This window comes from Crinia signifera, chromosome 9 (genome assembly GCF_055691185.1).
Source record: "Crinia signifera chromosome 9, ASM5569118v1, whole genome shotgun sequence".
NCBI classification, from domain to species: Eukaryota; Metazoa; Chordata; class Amphibia; order Anura; family Myobatrachidae; genus Crinia; species Crinia signifera.
The window spans coordinates 89,133,928-89,157,355 of NC_139225.1; the positions used below are offsets into that span (position 1 = coordinate 89,133,928).

Here is a 23,428-nt window from a genome sequence, read left to right on the forward strand (position 1 = left end):
TTGTTGTTGCATAAACACAAACATAAAATACGGCCAACGACTAATACCTTCAACACCGGCGTAACATTCGTCGCCAAATTAATTGCAAATTGGTTGCTGGGAAATGAAGCCCATGGTTATCATTTGACCAAAATTTTCCAACTCAGCGCTGACCACCCACAAAAAATACGTTCTCAGAGGCGTATTAGTTTGTGTTCTGGTCAGCGGATATTTTAAAAAGGGCAATGGCACCTCTTAAACTGCATGCACCTGCTTTTTGGGTCATGCACAGACAGAGTGGAGTCCCGCAGTTTACACTATGAAAACTAGTGTAGCGCTCACTCTGCACCTGTCCCAAATCGTCTGCAGCGTACAACAAGCAGAAGAGCTAAGGGAACTTTTTACAAGATCGGAAACTGTCTCCCAATCTAAAAAGCCAACGATTAACAGGATTACTGAAATACCCAAGCCATCGTAAGTTTACCTGTACCTCACTATGTAGTAAGACAATATTGTTACTAATGTTTTTCTCTTCTGAAATGGAAACTAACGTCATTGTATCCTTATTTCAGGGTGAAAAGTTATCAGACCAGCTCACAGATGGTCCCAGATTCTATGGAGATGAAGACCTAAACTTTGAACACATGCAGGGGGTAAGTGTTTAACAGCAAGGCCGGAGATTGCGTCTCCATCTTGTTCAAAACTATTCCAGTTCTTTAAGTGTAGCATGATTGCAATCATCATGACAAAGAACGTCCAGGATCTTCGTCATTGAGATTGCATTTTTCTTGCATTTTTCTTACTACTAACCAAATATTTAATCAATCTTAGCGCTTTACATGACCTGGCAAAACATCTGGGATCACGGGGAAGTTTAGTACAGCCAAAATAAGCAGAAAAATGTAGCTACCATGCTAACTCTGGTAAGTAAATCAAATATCTGTTACAATGTCTCAAAAGAAGGTGAGAGCATTTCGACTTAGTATATTTTAAACATATTCCTTCTGTGCAATGGAAAATTGACTGCATTCACTTACCTATTTACTTTACTTCTTAACCAATAGGTAACCGGAGCCCTACTGTATCACCCTGGGAGAAGAGAAAGGTGCCGGGGAGCCGCGGTATCCTTTCTGGCCTGGCAGAAAACACCCTCCTGCTGGAAAGAGGTACATTTCATTTAGTTTCCAACCAAAACACTATTAGAATGCATAAAAGAGCAAGCTACTGGAACCATGGGAGTTTTAAAGGAGCTAACTATTTGTTACTCCCTATAAAAGAATTTGTAATAACAGTGCCACAAAATCCACTAAAACCTCTCCAATACACCGGTAACAAATGATCTTGGGTGCACAAATGACTTTTTGTTGTTGCATAAACACAAACATAAAATACGGCCAACGACTAATACCTTCAACACCGGCGTAACATTCGTCGCCAAATTAATTGCAAATTGGTGGCTGGGAAATGAAGCCCATGGTTATCATTTGATCAAAATTTTCCAACTCAGCGCTGACCACCCACAAAAAATACATTCTCAGAGGCGTATTAGTTTGTGTTCTGGTCAGCGGATATTTTAAAAAGGGCAATGGCACCTCTTAAACTGCATGCACCTGCTTTTTGGGTCATGCACAGACAGAGTGGAGTCCCGCAGTTTACACTATGAAAACTAGTGTAGCGCTCACTCTGCACCTGTCCCAAATCGCCTGCAGCGTACAACAAGCAGAAGAGCTAAGGAAACTTTTTACAAGATCGGAAACTGTCTCCCAATCTAAAAAGCCAACGATTAACAGGATTACTGAAATACCCAAGCCATCGTAAGTTTACCTGTATCTCACTATGTAGTAAGACAATATTGTTACTAATGTTTTTCTCTTCTGAAATGGAAACTAACGTCATTGTATCCTTATTTCAGGGTGAAAAGTTATCAGACCAGCTCACAGATGGTCCCAGATTCTATGGAGATGAAGACCTAAACTTTGAACACATGCAGGGGGTAAGTGTTTAACAGCAAGGCCGGAGATTGCGTCTCCATCTTGTTCAAAACTATTCCAGTTCTTTAAGTGTAGCATGATTGCAATCATCATGACAAAGAACGTCCAGGATCTTCGTCATTGAGATTGCATTTTTCTTGCATTTTTCTTACTACTAACCAAATATTTAATCAATCTTAGCACTTTACATGACCTGGCAAAACATCTGGGATCACGGGGAAGTTTAGTACAGCCAAAATAAGCAGAAAAATGTAGCTACCATGCTAACTCTGGTAAGTAAATCAAATATCTGTTACAATGTCCCAAAAGAAGGTAAGTGCATTTTGACTTAGTATATTTTAAACGTATTCCTTCTGTGCAATGGAAAATTGATTGCATTCACTTACCTATTTACTTTACTTCTTAACCAATAATTGAACGGAGCCCTGCTGTATCCCCCTGGGAGAAGAGAAAGTTGCCGGGGAAGCCACGGTATCCTTTCTGGCCTGGCAGAAAACACCCTCCTGCTGGAAAGAGGTACATTTCATTTAGTTTCCAACCAAAACACTATTAGAATGCATAAAAGAGCAAGCTACTGGAACCATGGGAGTTTTAAAGGAGCTAACTATTTGTTACTCCCTATAAAAGAATTTGTAATAACAGTGCCACAAAATCCACTAAAACCTCTCGAATACACCGGTAACAAATGATCTTGCGTGCACAAATGACTTTTTGTTGTTGCATAAACATAAAATACGGCCAACGAATAATACCTTCAACACCGGCGTAACATTCGTCGCCAAATTAATTGCAAATTGGTTGCTGGGAAATGAAGCCCATGGTTATCATTTGACCAAAATTTTCCAACTCAGCGCTGACCACCTACAAAAAATACGTTCTCAGAGGCGTATTAGTTTGTGTTCTGGTCAGCGGATATTTTAAAAAGGGCAATGGCACCTCTTAAACTGCATGCACCTGCTTTTTGGGTCATGCACAGACAGAGTGGAGTCCCGCAGTTTACACTATGAAAACTAGTGTAGCGCTCACTATGCACCTGTCCCAAATCGTCTGCAGCGTACAACAAGCAGAAGAGCTAAGGAAACTTTTTACAAGATCGGAAACTGTCTCCCAATCTAAAAAGCCAATGATTAACAGGATTACTGAAATACCCAAGCCATCGTAAGTTTACCTGTATCTCACTATGTAGTAAGACAATATTGTTACTAATGTTTTTCTCTTCTGAAATGGAAACTAACGTCATTGTATCCTTATTTCAGGGTGAAAAGTTATCAGACCAGCTCACAGATGGGCCCAGATTCTATGGAGATGAAGACCTAAACTTTGAACACATGCAGGGGGTAAGTGTTTAACAGCAAGGCCGGAGATTGCGTCTCCATCTTGTTCAAAACTATTCCAGTTCTTTAAGTGTAGCATGATTGCAATCATCATGACAAAGAACGTCCAGGATCTTCGTCATTGAGATTGCATTTTTCTAGCATTTTTCTTACTACTAACCAAATATTTAATCAATCTTAGCGCTTTACATTACCTGGCAAAACATCTGGGATCACGGGGAAGTTTAGTACAGCCAAAATAAGCAGAAAAATGTAGCTACCATGCTAACTCTGGTAAGTAAATCAAATATCTGTTACAATGTCCCAAAAGAAGGTAAGTGCATTTCGACTTAGTATATTTTAAACATATTCCTTCTGTGCAATGGAAAATTGACTGCATTCACTTACCTATTTACTTTTCTTCTTAACCAATAGGTAAACGGAGCCCTACTGTATCCCCCTGGGAGAAGAGAAAGGTACCGGGGAAGCCGCGGTATCCTTTCTGGCCTGGCAGAGAACACGCTCCTGCTGGAAAGAGGTACATTTTATTTAGTTTCCAACCAAAACACTATTATAATGCATAAAAGAGCAAGCTACTGGAACCATGGGAGTTTTATAGGGGCTAACTATTTGTTACTCCCTATAAAATAATTTGTAATAACAGTGCCACAAAATCCACTAAAACCACTAAAACCATTACTGGATAAGTACAGATGTATCTTTATACACCTATCCCTTTTGTAATACACCTGGCGCGAACCCTGTGCTGTTTTCTAAACCTTGCTACTTTTTCCTTTATTCCGCTACTTCATACTCATTTTCCATTTGAATGTGCTCAAATTGGACAAGGGACTTATGGATTCATTTTTTGGCACAGCTGACCAGCAAAGTCTGTGATGTCATAGATGGGGCTATTTGGCATGATTTCGGTATGTGGACACATGTGTAAGGTGGGTGGTTCCTTCTCAGCCTAGGTTGTGCTGGCAGTGGGGTTTTCTTAACCTATCAGTCATTATTTAGACATTGGCTTCTCCAAACCCGAGCAACAATAAAATCAATTTATGAATAAGTCAATGGTTTGCCAGAACTGAGGTCACAGCTGTGTCATACTGTCTAGCTGTTAAATGTTAACAGGTATTACTTTGGGTGTGGTATGGGGTTCCGACAGTCGGGATCCCGTCATTAGCCCGGCGTCGGGATCCTGACTGCCCGGACTCAGACAGCATGGCAAGCGCAAAAAAGCCCCTTGCTGGCTCGCTGCGATCGCCGCGCTGTGCTTGCCACGCTGCGGGCATGGTAGCTCACTATGCGAGCCACCTATTCTATTCTCCCTCTATGGGGGTCATGGACCCCCAAGAGGGAAAATAGCAGGTGGCCGTTGGCCACCCGGCTGTCGGAGTTTTGACAGTTGGGATCCCGACTGTCTGGAACGCGTTCGGCACCCATTACTTTTTGGTAATTTAAGGTGGAAAACTACAGTACACACAGATTATAAAGTGTGAGGGCTGGTTCAGCAGGAAGTGGAAGCAGCCTGTGATTATGAGTTTATTTGTCTTTAAACTGTTCACTGGCAAACTTTTTGTTGTAGTATATGTATTATGAGCCACATGTATTAAGTTAGTTGGCCTTTAGTGAAGGATTTATATATCTCCACATAGCTGTGTATTCCACCATTCCTTTCTTGCTATGCTTTGTGTTGTCTGTGAATTTTTTTTATCAGCGGAAGCAGAGCGTGACGGGAATGCGCAACTTAATAGTGGCTACATGAGACGCAAAATCAATTCAGATAAGAATTCTATTACCTTAGGGGTGACACAGGCCTATCATTTAGTGAAAGGGCCAGTACTATCCAAGTAAGTTACATAGGGTCCCATCTGGTCCTAATTGATAAGCTCTGAATTTGCATGGAGGCCAATAATAGATAAACTGCACATGCATACGGCCCATAGTACACATGTGCTACTGCTTCCAGCGATGAAGTCCTGTGCCTTTTTTTATTCGCAAGCCAGCCGCAAGGTCATTGACATGAAGTGGGCTTTTGGGGTGGTAACTGGCCATTTACCGGGACTGTCTACAAAAATTCTAAGTGCGCTGAAAAAAACCCCACTGGGAGTGACAGGGAAAACACAGGCGTGCCCAAGCAAGGTACTGTACGCTGGTTTTCATTACAGCCCTCAAGTAAGTCTCAGGCTATTCTGCGCGTGCGATGACTGGTGTCCAGTGGGAAAACTCCACATCATTTGATGGCGAGCGGCTTCTGAATGATTTTGCATCGCTGCAAATAGATGTGCAGCTGTACACATCCATTCGGAAAGCAGGCCCATTTATTCGCAAGGCTGTATTCCACTCTAGCGGGATCTAACTGAATACTGGCAGCTGTGCGATCAGGTCTGAGTTACCCACATGGTAACTTGACAGCCCTTGGTAGGCCTTCATTGTTAGTCATCATTTAGAAGAGATTGGCTGTAGAAAAGTGCTGCACCGTGACTTCAGGGTACCCAGCTCTGTAGTTATATCATCATTCCTATGTGTAAATAAAAGCAAAATATACTAATTTTCTTAGGGATTTTAGGCCATCAACTAAAATTAATTAGTTACAAGAAACATGTTAAGAATATACTATACACTTACATATAAGAAACTGGAAGAAATAATAATTATGAATGAAAATATGTGTAAACATTGCTTAGAAGATGTCCTCAGCCTCCCCCTCCCCCTTCCAACATACTGTGGCTTCTTCTTACCATTTTTACCTTTTAAGATATCCAGCATCAACAAATACTGTAATTGGCACCACCTGATACAATATATATATTCATAAGACAGGTATTCCTATGGACACCCTGACCCTTGCAAGCTAGGTAGTACCAAATGGAATTCAAAGAGATTTAACCAGCAGCCCGGCTCGCCATCTGACTGAGACGCGCGTGCGTCTCAATCTCCGTCGGCGGGGCGACGGGAACCCTGTCTGTCTCCGCTTCAGGGTTAGGGGGGGTTTCAAGCCGGCGGTGACCCGGGGAAAGCGCTGGAAGCGGGACATGTGCGCCTCTCGTGCACGCGTCCCCTTCTCGCTATACAGATGGCGGCTGGCGGGGGATGGCGGCTGGCGTCGCCATCGCCACCCCCTGCAAAGATGAGCCATGCCCCATCTGTAAGAACATAACTCTCTTTCTTCTTTTGCCTTCATAGGAGACATAGGGCTTGACACTGGGATGTCCTACCTATAGCAATTCACTTAAGGGTGGGGGACACTCCTGCGGTGCGCGTAGAACCCAAATTATTGGTGAGCAGTCTAATGGGCTCATATAGCAGTAAATGTATTCAATATATTGTGCAGGATACTGAATATACTGTATTCTCCATCCGATAAAACTGAAGACAATCACCAACAGATAACAGTAAGGGAACATCTGGATTTTTCCAATGTTGGGCAATTTAGCAGTTAGCAGCACTTAGAATGTGTACAATGGGTTTCTGGGTATGTTTGTGAGTGTCCAGTATGTCATGTAATAGTAAGCAGGATCAGTTGGGTAATTTGGGCACTCAAACTCGAATTCCAGATGCCCAATAAAGCATGGCTAAACCCACTGCTTACAGACACTTTCAATGCTAATGGGCAATTGCTCAGATAGACGCCCATTACTGCAGACGGCCTGCAGGGGAGGGCGTAGCACAATGAATTCGTCCCGTAGAGTCTAATATTTTGGCCCACTATTTAGGGTAATTGGTGCCATCTCTAAAGAGGATATTTGCAGCAAGATGGAAGGACAACGAGGGTGAGATTTACTGAGGAACTCAGAAAAATGTCTCATTTATAAATATTGTAAAAACAAGTGTTGGGGATCTGAGATCTACTTCATAGATGTGCAATGCCAGGAAGCATCATAATGAGGCAATATCTGACATTGTAGAGAAGAAAAGCAAGAGCAGCGCTTAAATTAAAATGATGAGTGTTTTAAAAGTAATTTTACTAAATTCAAATAAAAAGAAATATGGAAAAAGGCACAAACATATATTATCTAAAAATATCAGGTACCACTTTCACAGGATATTGAGAGCTTTACCAACAAATATAGCAGGAATGAAATGGAGATTGTGTTCATATAGGTAATCAATCCAATAATGGTTTATTTCTAGTTGGTGCGGCTATAGAGTAGAAGCTGCTGGAGGATGATATTTGGAGCGGCTTATCAAGGGTCCAAGTAGTGATGGTCCTTTCTAGTAATGCGGTATATAACGCATGGTACCCTGGGGCAGATTTATTAAGCTTGGAGAAGAGATAAACTGGAGATAAACTGGTGATAGGAAAAAGGAGATAAAGCACCAGCCAATCAACTCCCAACTGTCATTTTCAAACACAGTTCATTGGCTGGCACTTTATCTCCTTTTGTCTTACAGTATCTCCAGTTTATCTCTTCTCCAAGCTTAATAAATATGCCCCCCAGAGTGGGAATGGCAAAGTCCATATCCAAAGTCAAACGATCAGCTGGAGTAAAGAAGTCCAATACGCTACATAAGAGTCCTGGAAAGTGGTAGCCTGTAACACCCGCTACTAGCCTGTAGCTTTATCAGAGGTGACTAGTGATGTGTCTGGACCTAGCATATATACCCCTGGCGTGGATAGTGGGGGTTTCAAAAGGAAACATTTGTCAGTATGTAACATGGAGCACTGGCAAATGCGTCCTTTATTGTGCATGAGACACACTTGCGCCTGCACCCCCCTTTGTGCATGAGACACACGTGCTACCGACCCCCTAACCCTGTCTCCCTGAAGCAGGCACGGGCAACACGTACCCTGCCGCAATAATTACTGAGACGCACTTGCATATGAGACGCTCGTGCGTCTCAGGCAGATGGAGCGTCTCTCCGCCGGCACCCGCATGATCACCTCTCCGTCGGCGTCCGTTAGCGCAGGGGATCTGATGGTTACCGGCACTGTGTGAGAGGTGCTTACTAGGGGGCACTACGCTGACTATGCAGGGCTGCCGCGGGGACACTACGCTGACTATGCAGGGCTGCCGCGGGGACACTACGCTGACTACGCTAGGCAGCCGTTGGGCTATGCTGACAACGTAGCTTAGCCTACGCTGAAAAAAAAGTATCCATATTATCTTCAGCTCCAATCTGTTTGGAGCTGGAGATAGTGCATCAGACGTCAGACACATGCTATTTTAGGCAATTTCACCCAATTTCTCAGCCTGGGGAATCGGGCCCAAAATGCAAAGTGTATAGAGGCCTTAAGGAAAAGCTGCATGTGTTGGACACGGTTCTACCCAAGAAGGACAAAAGAGAAAGAGATGGGGTTACAATACTCTGTGATAAATGGAACAGTGCATATAAATATTTATGTAATACTGTACATAGATGCATACATATAAAAACATATAGCATAAATAACAAATAATATTTATGCTTTTCCCTTCTAGGTTCTCAGATGGTACTGGTTGTAACATTTAATCTAGAAACACATGTGGAAGGAAGGGAAAAAATCACAAAAGTGAAATACAGTAAAGTAAAACACAAGCACGTCCATCCCAATAGAGTTTTTAAGACAAAGAAAACTGAAAACGCCTAGCAATTAGGGAAACAGGTTCCCACCTGACCAGAGGGTGCTTGATCCTCAAATTCTCCTTACATTAGTAAAAAAATATACACTAGCCCCTACAGCAAGGATGGGGAACCTTCGGTCCTCCAGCTGTTGTTGAACTATGTATTCCAGCATTTGGCCATGCTAAAATTGTTGCAGGGCATGCTGAGATTTGAAGTTCAAAAACAGCTGGAGGGCCGAAGGTTCCCATCCATGCCCTACAGTACAAAAAAAAGAAAAGAAAAAAAAGATACACACTTCACCCCATAGTACAAAAATACATGACAGTGTCCTCCACAGTAAAAAAAAAAAAAAAAAAAATTATATTGCCTTGGACTTAAATAACTCGTTCCATCCTTCATTACTATGCACAGCCCCATATTGTATAATTGAACATATTGTGCCATCCCTGGGAGCGCACAATAGCCCTTGATGTGTACCCAGCTATAGAACCAGATGTACTAAACCTGAAGAGTGATAATATGGAGAATGATAAAACATCAGCCAATCAGCTCCTACCTATCATGTCACAGGCTGTGTTTGATAAATAACAGGTAGGAGCTGATTGGCTGGCGGATTATCACTCTGCATGTTATCACTTTTTCAGAGCTTAGTACATCTCACCCATGGGGTGAGATGTACTAAGCAGACTCCAAGTGATAAAATGGAGAGTGATAAACAACCAGCCAATCACCGCCTACATGTCATTTTTCAAACCCAGCCTGTAACATGACAGGTAGATGCTTATTGGCTGGTGGTTTATCGCTCTCCCCACTTTTTAAGCTTAGTACATCTGGCCCATAGAGAGATAAAAAATGCTAACCTGTCAGCTCCTGTTATTATACAGAATGGGACCGATTCAATTATTGGTCTCCTAGATGACGCCCACTGGAGCAATTCATTTGTTGTTCTGTTCAGACATGCATGCAGCCGGGGAGACACATTTCAGCTCCTGAGGTGCAAAACGAAATATACATAAACTCCATGGTTTGGGCACTCAAACTCAACCTGTACTTTTAGATGGGTTTAGCTGCCTTGTATGACTAAGGGGCCCATTTATTACGGATTGCATATGCAATGTGATCTATCGGAGGAATGATTCTACAGATGCAGGGATTAAGGGCTCCTGAAGGCTCTGCTCTTCTGGGGGAACCCTCTGCCCACCTGCCAGTTTGGTAACCCTTAGGCTTCCACCATTTCCAGGTGGTGATACAGTAGCTTATATCTGCCTGTACTTTTTTCTTCACTTCTCCCCAAACTTTAATAAATCGTCCCATATACCGTATCAGAGGACAGTCTATAGAAATCAGGGCAAATTACAGGTGCAACGTGAAGGATTCTATAATCCATTTCTATAATCCAGTCCAACTGTCAGAGTTCTGGTTCCATACACAATGTAAGTGCTGCCAGGTTCCTGTACCCTACCGTAACCAAATGCGATCAGGTCTCGGGACGCAGTGGTCGGGAATCCGGCCCCTGAGCGCTGAGGAGCAACCGCAGTGCGTGTGTTGCACAGGAGCTGGTGAATGCTGCAGCAGCTGCCGGGCGGGGGAGGATAGCGTCACACGATTCTCTGGTGCCTCATCAGATGGAGGAGACAACGTGTGGGGGCAAGGCAGGGGCGGAGCGGCTCGTATCTTACCGCGCAAGAAAAAATAGTCCCGGCTACATAAAGAAAAGAGGCAACTCAACATCATGACCTAGCCAGGACTACCAGCGTCAGCATCCTGAGAGCCGGGCGTTGTAGTATACTGTCTGTGCGTGGATGCCTGGTGCAGAGTGTTCCGCGCACCCGAAGCAGCAGCCCTGGGGCGAGCAGCAGAGCCTGTACAGAGGGAGCCGCAATACCAGGACGCCCCCGGGTGTGCAGATAGGTGAACTGTAATACCTCCAGGATGGAAAGCACTTGTCGAACCGTACACAATGGCATACATCCCAACCAACCCTCCCTATAAACACACACACACATACTGTAACTGTCTACTCCCTCCCATATTATAGGCGAATCTAGGGGGTGGTCCGGGGGTGCACAGGACCACCCATTAGCCCATTTTGTAGCTGAGGAATGGGGCTTTCCAACGAGCCCAGCCCCGTGTCTCCAGCCCCCTGGAAACCTGAGATACTGCCAGGCAAAGCTGGAACGTTTTCCCTATAGGATCAGTAGCGCACGCAGGGGGGTTTCTGAGTACACAGAACCCCCCCCCCAGGAGTCTAAGGGCCCTAGGTTGAAAGCTGAGGGTCTCCTCTTTCCATGGGTACAAGAATTTTAAAAATCGGCCCTTGGGAACCGGAGATATCTGACTTCAAAGCAGTGTTCCCCATCCAAGCCTGTTAATTGCTATTCCCAGTCAGATATTTCAGGTTCTGTCTGACTTAGAGTGTGTACACACGGTTCGATGTTCTGTGCGATCCGATGTACGATTCGATGTTTTGTCCGATTTTTACTTTTCCCTTTTTTTTCTCTACTCCTTAAGATATGCCTTAAGATATGCTTAAGATTTTGACTTTTTACCATACAATTTGCTATGCGATTTCCTATTTGATTTACTATGCGATTTCCTATGTGCCTTAAGATTTGCTTAAGATTTTGACTAAGCGATTTTGACTTAACAACAGGATGACTGACAGGGCCCTGGAAATCGTATAGCACATCGCATCTTAAGCATATCGCAAGGCACATACGATGCATGCGATATGCTTGCGATTTGTGCTAGATAGAGTGTGCTGCCCACTCTATCTCCCCTCCGATCTCTCCTTAAACGGGAGCGCGCATCGGGCTAGGAAGCCCTTACAATGCATACAATCAGTATGCGATATGTATACGATATGGCTTCCGATGTTGACGATATCGTCAACATCGGAAGCCATATCGAACCGTGTGTACACACTATTAGAGTTTTTCTGAGGATATATTCCAAAAGCTGAGACTCTTCCCCTTTGATGGACACTAGGAGCTTGTCTCTACTGTTCCCAGAACCAGAGATATCAGCCTTCCAGCAGCCTGTTACTGCTCCAGCTCCACACACCTGGTATGTAGTTTTATATACTTGTTGGCAGATTGTTTTGCCTCCTGAACTCTGATGCCCAACACCATTTGGTAGGTGGGATTAACTAGTTTTTAATTCCATTAAAATCTAAGAAATCTATTTCTTGGAACTGGAGATATCTGCAGTCAAGCAAGCTGTCCTCCCACCAGAAAATTATGAATAATAAGCCCACTCCACTATACACCCCTCCTCTGCATATTAAACATCCTCTACCACCCTGGAAGTAATGTATTAGGGCCCCTTCATTCAGCCCAATGCCCCCTTCTCCCACCCCATCTCCCACCATCTGTGCAGTAAAGGGGCAATTAGTGGAAATTACTGATCCAGGCCCTACATGCTGAGCGGTTGATATAATACCCCCTACCAGTTGCGGGACATCAAAACTTCCCCCACCCCTACTGCTGGAGGATCGGTAGGGGCCCCAATACATTGCTATGCCCATGGGTCTACACTGCTGTTATGTATGTATATATATATGTGTGTGTATATTATTATTATTTATATACATTTGGTCTATCTATAATACTTTAACTGACCCGGCATATACTGGGTCACCTAAGTGTCTATCTCCGTGCTTTGCTCCGCCCCTCTGGAAACCCCCTTCTGAAAATCCTGCGATAACATGGAACCCGCTAATTCCGACCCCCACCCAGTTCCAACAAGTTCTTCAATATGATACGGCTGTCATGTAAATGGGTCAGTTGATTCCAAGGATATAGCTGGTTGGTTAAAGGGGGGTAGGGAGAGGGGAGTGGTTTTCTCTCCCCCTCACACCAGAAAATGCAGGGACTAGGCTGGTGTATAAAGGATCAGCCTGGGAATGTCCCTGCATGATCCTGGGACCATGTTCCCGGGTAAATCCCTGCATATTCTGTTGTGAAAGGGGTAATATTTCAAATAGCCGTGACCTGCAGTGCTCTGAATACAACCGGGCAGCCCCCTGCTCTCTGCCCAGCTGTCAATGACTGTCACCCCTGCAGCTTCTGCTCCACTTCTTCTCCCCGCTTTCACCTCAGCCCGCACCCCCTTTAATCATGTGGTGCCGGCGCCCGGCGTACTCCCCCGACGTCACGCACAACAACAGCGCGCAAAATATTTCAAATGTCCACTCGGCTAGAGGGGACACCAGGAGGGGAGTGGGAGCGTGCTCTGCGCTGCGCTCTGCTCCTCTCCCCATAGAAGCAGCTGCACCACTCTCCATCTCTCCCTGCAGCAGCAGCGAAGGCTCATATAAAAATTTACAGTAAGTGGCACTTTTCGGGGCATTGCTTAAGGGATGCTACAAGTGGCGGTATGTGGGGGTATTACGCATAATGCGTGGCTTAATGTGTAAGGGGTATTATGGTGTGCAGCATCATGTGTAAGGGGCATTATGTGTGCAGCATCATGTGTAATGGGTACTATGGTGTGCGGCATCATGTGTAATGGGTACTATGGGGTGCGGCATCATGTGTAATGGGTACTATGGTGTGCAGCATCATGTTTAATGGGTACTATGGTGCCATCAAGCAAAGACCCCCTAGCAATGAGCACGTAGGTAAGCAGCACGTATGTAGCAAATATGTAATAGGCATTACGGTTTGTTATATAGTATGTAATGGGCATCATGATGTGTGGCACAATGTGTAATGGGCATTATGGTGTGTGGCCTTATGTGTAATTGGCATTACGGCGTGTGGCTTTATGTGTAATGGGTATCACGGAGTTTGCTAAAATGTGTAATGGGCATTACTGTTTGGAAAACAGAGGGAGGTGTGTGCAAGGTGTGGGGAACGGAATCGCCACAAGTTACACTGTGCCTCTGGCGCTGTTGTAAAAATAATAAATAAATGAAATATATAAAATCACTTTAGTGGTAACTGCTGCTGCATGTGGTTTATGTGAATAGGCAAAGATTCACAAAAAGGAGGAAAAGAAACTGTAGTGTTTTAAACCACCTTGCGCTGCTAGTACACCAATTAGAAGCTAATAATACCACTGGATAGAATGACACTGGACACACTGCTGAAAATGTACAAAAATCTTTTTATATATAAGAAAAACAAGATAAAACAATTCATACATATAGATTAATAACATGAATGTATACAACAAAATAAAATACCTAAATGGCCATTAGGTTTACGTTAGCAAGCTATGGAGTACTCCGTGATGGGTTAATAATAACAGTCACTGGGGGTAGCCAGAATGATGAGGGAATGGAAGGGGTGGAAAAAGATGATGCAAATGGGTGAATAGCAGAGTTAGTAGATGAATGCACAGCACATGCGGGGTTAATAAAGCTGGTAAATCGGTGCCCAGAATGAGGCACTTTAAATAGTGGATGTTATCTCACCCTCCGTTGGTATGGTAGTGGGAGGCGTCGGGGAGCTTTAGGTTGGTAACAGCTCGTACCCGGAAGATGATGCTGCTGGCGGGGAGCTTGAATTGGGGAAGCTCTACCCGCTGTGTGCTGGGTCTGATGGTTTTAGACCAGCTGGTTGGGGATAGCCAGGAGAAGTAACGGCAGGATGGAATAGCGGGAGGGACGCTCGACCGCTAGAATGAGGTCATAACACCTAAATACGCAAAATGCAATTATTTGAATGTTATATAATCACCAGATTGTTCACTAATGAGGTCATAACACCTAAATACGCAAAATGCAATTATTTGAATGTTATATAATCACCAGATTGTTCACTATATAAAGACCGAATCTTACCACAATTGGTAGAAGTGATTTGTTAAAACGAAGATTTGAATCTATTATTGTTTAAACCAGTAAATAAGTTATTTCACTGGACACACGAGCTTTAGAATTGTTTTAATTATATGCTGATTGCCTTTATGATCCGATTGGCTAATGATTGCCATACAGCCTTTAAATAGGTTTGTGTAAAGCCTGTCTAACATCCGTCTTGAAAAAGTCTCCGTTGCCATAGAGACGAAACGCGTCGACGTCACATCCGGTTGCGTCAGCAAAGCCTCCGTGATTCCCTTGCTTCCCCGACACCACCACCAGCTGGTCTGCCGCGGTCTTCAGCCCACAAGCCACCGTCATCTGGCAGCAGCTATTACCTCTCCATCTAGCGGTCGAGCGTCCCTCCCGCTATTCCATCCTGCCGTTACTTCTCCTGGCTATCCCCAACCAGCTGGTCTAAAACCATCAGATCCAGCACACAGCGGGTAGAGCTTCCCCAATTCAAGCTCCCCGCCAGCAGCATCATCTTCCGGGTACGAGCTGTTACCAACCTAAAGCTCCCCGACGCCTCCCACTACCATACCAACGGAGGGTGAGATAACATCCACTATTTAAAGTGCCTCATTCTGGGCACCGATTTACCAGCTTTATTAACCCCGCATGTGCTGTGCATTCATCTACTAACTCTGCTATTCACCCATTTGCATCATCTTTTTCCACCCCTTCCATTCCCTCATCATTCTGGCTACCCCCAGTGACTGTTATTATTAACCCATCACGGAGTACTCCATAGCTTGCTAACGTAAACCTAATGGCCATTTAGGTATTTTATTTTGTTGTATACATTCATGTTATTAATCTATATGTATGAATTGTTTTATCTTGTTTTTCTTATATATAAAAAGATTTTTGTACATTTTCAGCAGTGTGTCCAGTGTCATTCTATCCAGTGGTATTATTAGCTTCTAATTGGTGTACTAGCAGCGCAAGGTGGTTTAAAACACTACATGGGCATTACTGTGTATGGTCTAAAGCAGGGGTGGCCAAAGCGTCGATCGCGATCGACTGGTGGACCGCAGGCCTGTCCCCAGTCGATCGCGATGCCGAGCAGGCAGCTGTCGGGAGGCTGAAGCGCAGGTGTCCTTCCCCATGTCATGTAGGAGGATCCATACTATAATAAATACACTGACACTGGCAGGATCGAGTGCCAAATCATCACAGAACTACTGAATACTATCTATTTTAACCTGTTCATGTTGGTGCTCGTCCTCCCGGTGAGTGTGACTGGTGCTCTCTGCTCACACAGGCTCTCTGCAGCACGTACGGAGAGATGAAGCCGGCACAGGAGACACACTGCACCGGAGCTGAAGCGCAGGTGTCAGACCCCTGTGTCAGATGCTGCGGCTTGCTGCAAATACAGAGGGACGAGGCACAGGAGACACACTGCACCGGGGACACACAGCCAAAAGGGGTCTGACACACTGCACCGGAGCTGAAGCGCAGGTGTCAGACTCCTGTGTCAGATGCTGCGGCTTGCTGCACGTACGGAGAGATGAAGCCGGCACAGGAGACACACTGCACCGGAGCTGAAGCGCAGGTGTCAGACCCCTGTGTCAGATGCTGCGGCTTGCTGAACGTACAGAGGGACGAGGCCGGCACAGGAGACACACTGCACCGGGGACACACAGCCAAAAGGGGTCTGACACCTGCGCTTCAGCTCCGGTGCAGTGTGTCTCCTGTGCCGGCTTCATCTCTACGTACGTGCTGCAGAGAGCCTGTGTGAGCAGAGAGCACCAGTCACACTCACCGGGAGGACGAGCACCAACATGAACAGGTGAAAATAGATAGTATTCAGTAGTTCTGTGATGATTTGGCACTCGATCCTGCCAGTGTCAGTGTATTTATTATAGTATGGATCCTCCCACATGTGCGGTTTCAGTGGAAGGACTAACACTAACAGGGGAAGGACACCTGCGCCCCAACCCAAAATTGCCTACTCTCCCATAAAAATAAAGTACCTTTTAATAGTGGAGGAGTCAGCTATGTTGGCGACAGGATTAGGATTAAAGGGGTTAACTGTGTCTTTGACAGCACTGGCAGGAGAGGGGTTAACAGTGTCGTGATACAAGAACCAATCAGACGCTGTGGTCTCTCCTGCCCTGTAAAAGCTTTGTTCTGGGGAAATGGGGAGGGCCATTCAGTTCCACTCTGCACTAAACGGGCTGTGATTGGTTCACAGCCTGCCTGTAAGGGAGGGAGACATTCTATTGGTTGGGCTAGGAAGCAACTGTACCTCCGTCACCCTTACTGCCCGCCATTTGCTGTGAACACTGACACACAGCAGTCGTGTTAAGTGAGCTCTCTGTGCAGTGTAGGAATATATCTAAAATAGTGAGAAAATCTGGGCGTCCTAAGTATTCTGAGCCTGTTCGCTTTCATTATCTGAAAAATCCATCCAGGGATCTGGGTGTGTCCTAAGTATTCTGAGCCTGTTCGCTTTCATTATCTGAAAAATCCATCCAGGGATCTGGGTGCGTCCTAAGTATTCTGAGCCTGTTCGCTTTCATTATCTGAAAAATCCATCCAGGGATCTGGGTGCATCCTAAGTATTCTGAGCCTGTTCGCTTTCATTATCTGAAAAATCCATCCAGGGATCTGGGTGCGTCCTAAGTATTCTGAGCCTGTTAGCTGGCGTTATCTGAAAAATCCATCCAGGGATCTGGGTGCGTCCTAAGTATTCTGAGCCTGTTAGCTGGCGTTATCTGAAAAATCCATCCAGGGATCTGGGTGCGTCCTAAGTATTCTGGGCCTGTTAGCTGGCGTTATCTGAAAAATCCATCCAGGGATCTGGGTGCGTCCTAAGTATTCTGGGCCTGTTAGCTGGCGTTATCTGAAAAATCCATCCAGGGATCTGGGTGCGTCCTAAGTATTCTGGGCCTGTTAGCTGGCGTTATCTGAAAAATCCATCCAGGGATCTGGGTGCGTCCTAAGTATTCTGGGCCTGTTAGCTGGCGTTATCTGAAAAATCCATCCAGGGATCTGGGTGCGTCCTAAGTATTCTGGGCCTGTTAGCTGGCGTTATCAGAAAAATCCATCCAGGGATCTGGGTGCGTCCCAATTATTCTGAGCCTGCTAGCTTGCATTATCTGAAAAATCCATCCAGGGATCTGGGTGCGTCCCAATTATTCTGAGCCTGCTAGCTTGCATTATCTGAAAAATCCATCCAGGGATCTGGGTGCGTCCTAAGTATTCTGGGCCTGTTAGCTGGCGTTATCTGAAAAATCCATCCAGGGATCTGGGTGCGTCCTAAGTATTCTGGGCCTGTTAGCTGGCGTTATCTGAAAAATCCATCCAGGGATCTGGGTGCGTCCTAAGTATTCTGAGCCTGTTAACTGGCGTTATCTGAAAAATCCATCCAGGGATCTGGGTGCGTCCTAAGTATTCTGGGCCTGTTAGCTGGCGTTATCTGAAAAATCCATCCAGGGATCTGGGTGCGTCCTAAGTATTCTGGGCCTGTTAGCTGGCGTTATCTGAAAAATCCATCCAGGGATCTGGGTGCGTCCTAAGTATTCTGGGCCTGTTAGCTGGCGTTATCTGAAAAATCCATCCAGGGATCTGGGTGCGTCCTAAGTATTCTGGGCCTGCTAGCTGGCGTTATCTGAAAAATCCATCCAGGGATCTGGGTGCGTCCCAATTATTCTGAGCCTGCTAGCTTGCATTATCTGAAAAATCCATCCAGGGATCTGGGTGCGTCCTAAGTATTCTGGGCCTGCTAGCTTGCGTTATCTGAAAAATCCATCCAGGGATCTGGGTGCGTCCTAAGTATTCTGGGCCTGCTAGCTTGCGTTATCTGAAAAATCCATCCAGGGATCTGGGTGCATCCTAATTTCTCTGAGCCTCCTGGCTAGTATTATCTAAAAAATCCAGGGATCTGGATGCTCTAAAATCGTTCTGGTCCTGCTGGCTTTTATTTCTCTAAAAACACAGGTGTACCCTGTTGGGTTCATTCTAAAATACATTTTTATATTTAATTTGTGTTTTAGCATACTTGCTGAGCATGAGTGTTTCTAAAAGGCCCAAAACGTACCATTTTCATGAAGAATGGGAACATGATTTTTTTTTTACAATGTTTAAAGACAAATGCATATGTTTAATATGCCATGCTAAGGTTGCTTTGGCGAAGAAGGGGAATTTACAGAGACATTACTCAAGTCTGCATCAAAAATATGATGAAGACTTTCTGCCTAACAGTGAACTAAGGAAGATTAAAGTGAAATCCCTGAAAACTCATTTAGGAGCGCAACAGCTCACATTCACAAAACCTATTGTGCAGTCCCAGGCTGCAGCTGAAGCATCTTTCCGTATAACAAATATTTTAGTGAAACACAAGAAACCTTTCCAGGACAGTGAAATGTTGAAGGAAGCTTTCCTTAGTGCTGGAAGTGTTTTATTTGAAACATTTAAAAATAAAGATGACATCTTGAAAGCAATTAGAGATATGCCACTATCTCGTCAAACTACAGTGAGACGAGTAGAGGGAATTGGCAATGACTTACAGAGGCAAGTGAGAAAACACATCAGTAACTGTTGTTACTTTTCCTTGCAGTTTGATGAATCCACGGATATAGTGGATACTTCACAATTAATTGTGTTTATAAGAATGGTTTTTCCTGATATGAGTAGTATGGAGGAGTTTTTAACTCTCATCCCTATGAAGGGAAAAACTAGAGGTGAAGACATTTACCAAGGCTTTCTGAATTTTGCCAAGGAAAATAATCTTCCTCTTAGCAAACTAGTGTGCATTGCCACAGATGGAGCCCCAGCCATGGTTGGCAAGAATAATGGGTTTCTTGGACTATGTAAAAAAAATGAGGATTTTCCTGATTTTACAAGAATCCATTGTGTTATACATCAGAATGCACTGTGTGCTAAAGTTTTAAACATGGATGATGTTATGGACATTGCAATGAAAATCGTAAACTCAGTTCGGGCAAGGAGTTTACGAAGACGACTTTTCCGTACTCTACTGGAGGAAAGTGAGGCTGAATATGAAGACCTGCTGTTGTATAATGATGTAAGATGGCTTAGTCGGGGGCAGTTCTTAGAACGATTCCAGTCCTTGTTGCCTGAAATAACGGAGTTCTTGGAATCACTTGGAGAAAGTCCATCTCAGCTGCATGATTCATCATGGTTGCTACAGCTAGCTTTTCTAACCGATTTAACCAGTCACTGCAATGCATTTAACCTTGAACTTCAGGGCAAGGATAAAAATATTATCCAATTAATAAGTTCAATAAATGCTTTTAAATCAAAATTGCAGTTTTTAAAGTCACAGCTTTCAAAGGGAATTTTGAGGAATTTTCCCAGTTTTGAGAAAATGATAGACAAGAATCCCAAGAGCAGCAGCACATATGATACATTCTGTGCTGAGATCCAAAATCTTTGGGAAGAACTAGAGAGGCGATTTCAGGACATTAAGCAGCTTGAACCTATCCTAGCCTTCATGTCATTTCCATTTGCTGATGTTGACATTGCTGACATTTCTGGTAATATCTCCTCTATGTTCAATCTGAATACATCAAATGTAGAGGAAGAAATATTAAAACTGCAATCTGATATCCCTTTGAAAGCAAGAGCTTCTGATAATAATTTTTGGAAACTACTCAGTGCAGAACTGTATCCATGCTTGAGATCAGTAGCTCTTCATTTGACGGCATTTTTTGGGTCAACCTACCTTTGTGAATCTGCTTTTTCACAAATGAAAATAATTAAATCAAGATATAGAAGTCGTATGACTGATGAGCATTTAAAATACTGCCTTCATATGTGCCTAACTAGCTTGGAACCGTCGTTTAGGGAGTTAACACAAGACATGCAGCCTCATGCAACAACTTCACATTGCCAATAATTTAATGTGTAAAACACCCTTTCATTAGAGCCTAAAATGAATGTTTTGTTTGTTTATGTATCGCATTATGATTGTTTACTATGGTAGATCCCAAAAGATTTTTTACATTTACAGTAGATCCCCAAGTCCGAAAGTGTGGCCACCCCTGGTCTAAAGTGTAGTACCACACCCTTTTTGTGATACCACGCCTCCTTCCCATGAGGCCACGCCCCCTTTTTGCCACGCGGCTGCGCCGCGCAAAGGTTCCCCTACTGTTGTGTCTGGATCTGGGACCACCCATTACCATAATTCTAGATTCGCCTATGTCCCATATATATATATATATATATATATATATATATATATATATAGTGGATTTTCAGCCCGGCACTCCCTGGAATGGGAAACCAGCCTGGGTGCCCTCTGGAATAACTGGATACCATACAGTGCAAATGCAAGCAGCGGCACTCCCAGGACTTTTCAAAAAAACTTTAATGTGATCCTGACGTTTCGGGGAGCTGGGTCCCCGTTTTCAAGGTGTAAAACAACAATCAGATTGTTGTTTTACACCTTGAAAACGGGGACCCAGCTCCCCGAAACGTCGGGATCACATTAAAGTTTTTTTTAAAAGTCCTGGGAGTGCCGCTGCTTGAATTTGCACTGTATGGTGTATATATATATATATATATATATATATATATATATATATATATAGTCACTAGAACCGGCACTAACAGGGTTAACCAAGTTTGAGGCGTTACCTTGCTCCGGTGCCTTCTCGTTGCAAGCTGGGCCGTTGGTCCACTTGTGTATATATAAGATCCAGAAATGAGCGGCACTCGGAGACTGTATAAATCCCTCAAAACGAATACACGTGTAGAGACTCGCGATGTCTACGGTACACAGCAGGCAATCTTGAGGTACTTGCCCCAGTGCCTGTAATTTAAGTAACAGCGTGTTGGTGTCCTTGAGGTAAGTCATGCGATCCTGAGCACACGGCTGTAGGAAACTGTCCAGGAAGATTGACACCGGCTGGTAGAGCGACCCCCGGGCAGAAATTATGGGTCTACCCGGGGAGTCCACCAAGCTCTTGTGGACTTTGGGGATGGTAAAAAGCAGGGGAACAAAGATATGCTGGGTTGTTAAAGCCTCCTTTGTAATTGAATCAATAACAGAGTCCCGAACTGCCGCTTCCAAGATATTATCAAGTTCACGTTTGTAGGCCAAGGAGGGGTCGCTGGTAAGTGGTAAATATACTTTATCATCCGACAACTGTCGCGAAATTTCCCGCAGATAGTCGGTGGTGTTTTGAATCACCAGCCCTCCCCCTTTGTCTGCCGAGCGGATAGTGATGGCAACATCGGTACTTAGCGACTTGAGGGCTTTGCATTCTGAAGCTGGGAAGTTGGACCTGACTGTGAAGTGGACGAGAGAATCCTCTCTGTGTCGTGTTCAATCATCCTTTTCAAAAAAATCTCCGGAAAGTGGCGCTTATCTATATATAGATTATGCAGATAGGAACCAATGTGGTAGGTGTTTGTCAATCACCCATAGAAAGAACAGTGGAAAGAAGAATCACACAGTAACCTTTAGCGCTATCTATATAACAGGGACGTGCAGTCAGGGTAGGCAGGGGAGGCAGTGCTTCCCCTGTCAATTTGTTTTAAAATAATACAAAGAATATACCTTTGACACATATTCTGTGTCATAAGTATTTTCTTTATATTATTTTACTGGTTTGAATTAATTAATCTAGTTTGGGAGGCATCGATAAGCGTGCCTCCCAAACAGAACTGCAAGGGGATGAAGCGGGGGGCGGGGCTTGGGGCAGGGCTAAGCAGTGGGCTAAAAAGCCCATTAAAAATAACACTAAAAGCGGCACATCTAGAAGTGCCTAATTGACAGGGACTGCTGTGATTGGACAGCAGATCCAGCTGCTGGCCAATCACAGCAGCCCCTGTCATGTACACTTCCGAAAGTGCCGCGTTTGCTCCCTTCACCCCATGCTGTGACCTGTGCTGGCTCCCGGTTCCCTGCCTGTGTGGCTGCTGCTCCCCTCTCCCCTGCCCAGTGAGTATAATTTTGTTTTCAGGGGGGGGAGGAGGAGAGTCAAACGGCCGGGGATGGAGGTGGCAGCAGAGGACGGCTGTCGGCGCCAGTGTCAGGTGCGTGGGGGGGGGGGGGGGGGTGTTACAGCGGGCGGGGACGGAGGTTTGCGGCAGGGGATGGATGCTGCCTGCCGCTGGAGGAGGGGGGCAGCGGGTGTCGGCGGCAGCCGCGCGGGGGGGGGGGGGGTTGCGGTGCGGTGGTGGCTGTGATAGTGCCTCTCCGTTCACAGCCACCACCGCACGTCACTGCTATATAAACATATACAGAGAAACCATCCAATTATGATGGAATATGATACATAACTTAATGACCAAAAGGACACTGTGGCTTCATCCGATTTAAAGTTTTTATTGACGGACTGGGTGACAAGGGGTCGAACTTAGATTTCTTGCGAATGGCAGGAGGTAATGGGTTTGAACCGCTGGTTGGTTCCGCTTTGTCCTGGAAATATTCTTTGAGTTTTAGATGACGATGCAATTTAAATTGTTCAATCTTTAATTGGAAGGGGTCCACCATATTCGTCGGGACAAAATTAAGACCCCTAGACAGTACTTGTTTTTCAATAGGCATCAAGGTGCATTATGACAAATTAAAGATAGAGTCATCTATTTGTTCTTGGACTGAGACCTGGCTGGTTTTCTGTAGCCTTTTGTTTTGACCTCCACGCCACGTATATATAATATCTTTCTGCTGGTGCATCTACTGCCGTATATATTATACCTCTCTGCTGGTGCATCTACTACCGTATAAATAATACCTCTCTGCTGGTGCATCTACTGCCGTAAATATAATACACACTGCTGGTGCATCTACTGCCGTATATATATAATAT

The 23,428-nt window shown here is 44.6% G+C and overlaps 1 protein-coding gene across 1 annotated transcript; it reads left to right on the plus strand.

Moving 5' to 3' along the window:
• The first annotated feature begins 18,657 nt into the window (after positions 1-18,657).
• LOC146036885 (general transcription factor II-I repeat domain-containing protein 2A-like) lies at positions 18,658-20,508 on the plus strand. Its single transcript, XM_083160735.1, has one exon. It carries the CDS (start codon positions 18,658-18,660, stop codon positions 20,506-20,508), a length of 1,851 nt encoding a protein of 616 aa, XP_083016861.1.
• Positions 20,509-23,428: the final 2,920 nt, after the last annotated feature.

Bases quoted from the DNA above. Each gene is read 5' to 3' on its own strand.
- LOC146036885 (XM_083160735.1), top strand. From the start codon at position 18,658: ATGAGTGTTTCTAAAAGGCCCAAAACGTACCATTTTCATGAAGAATGG.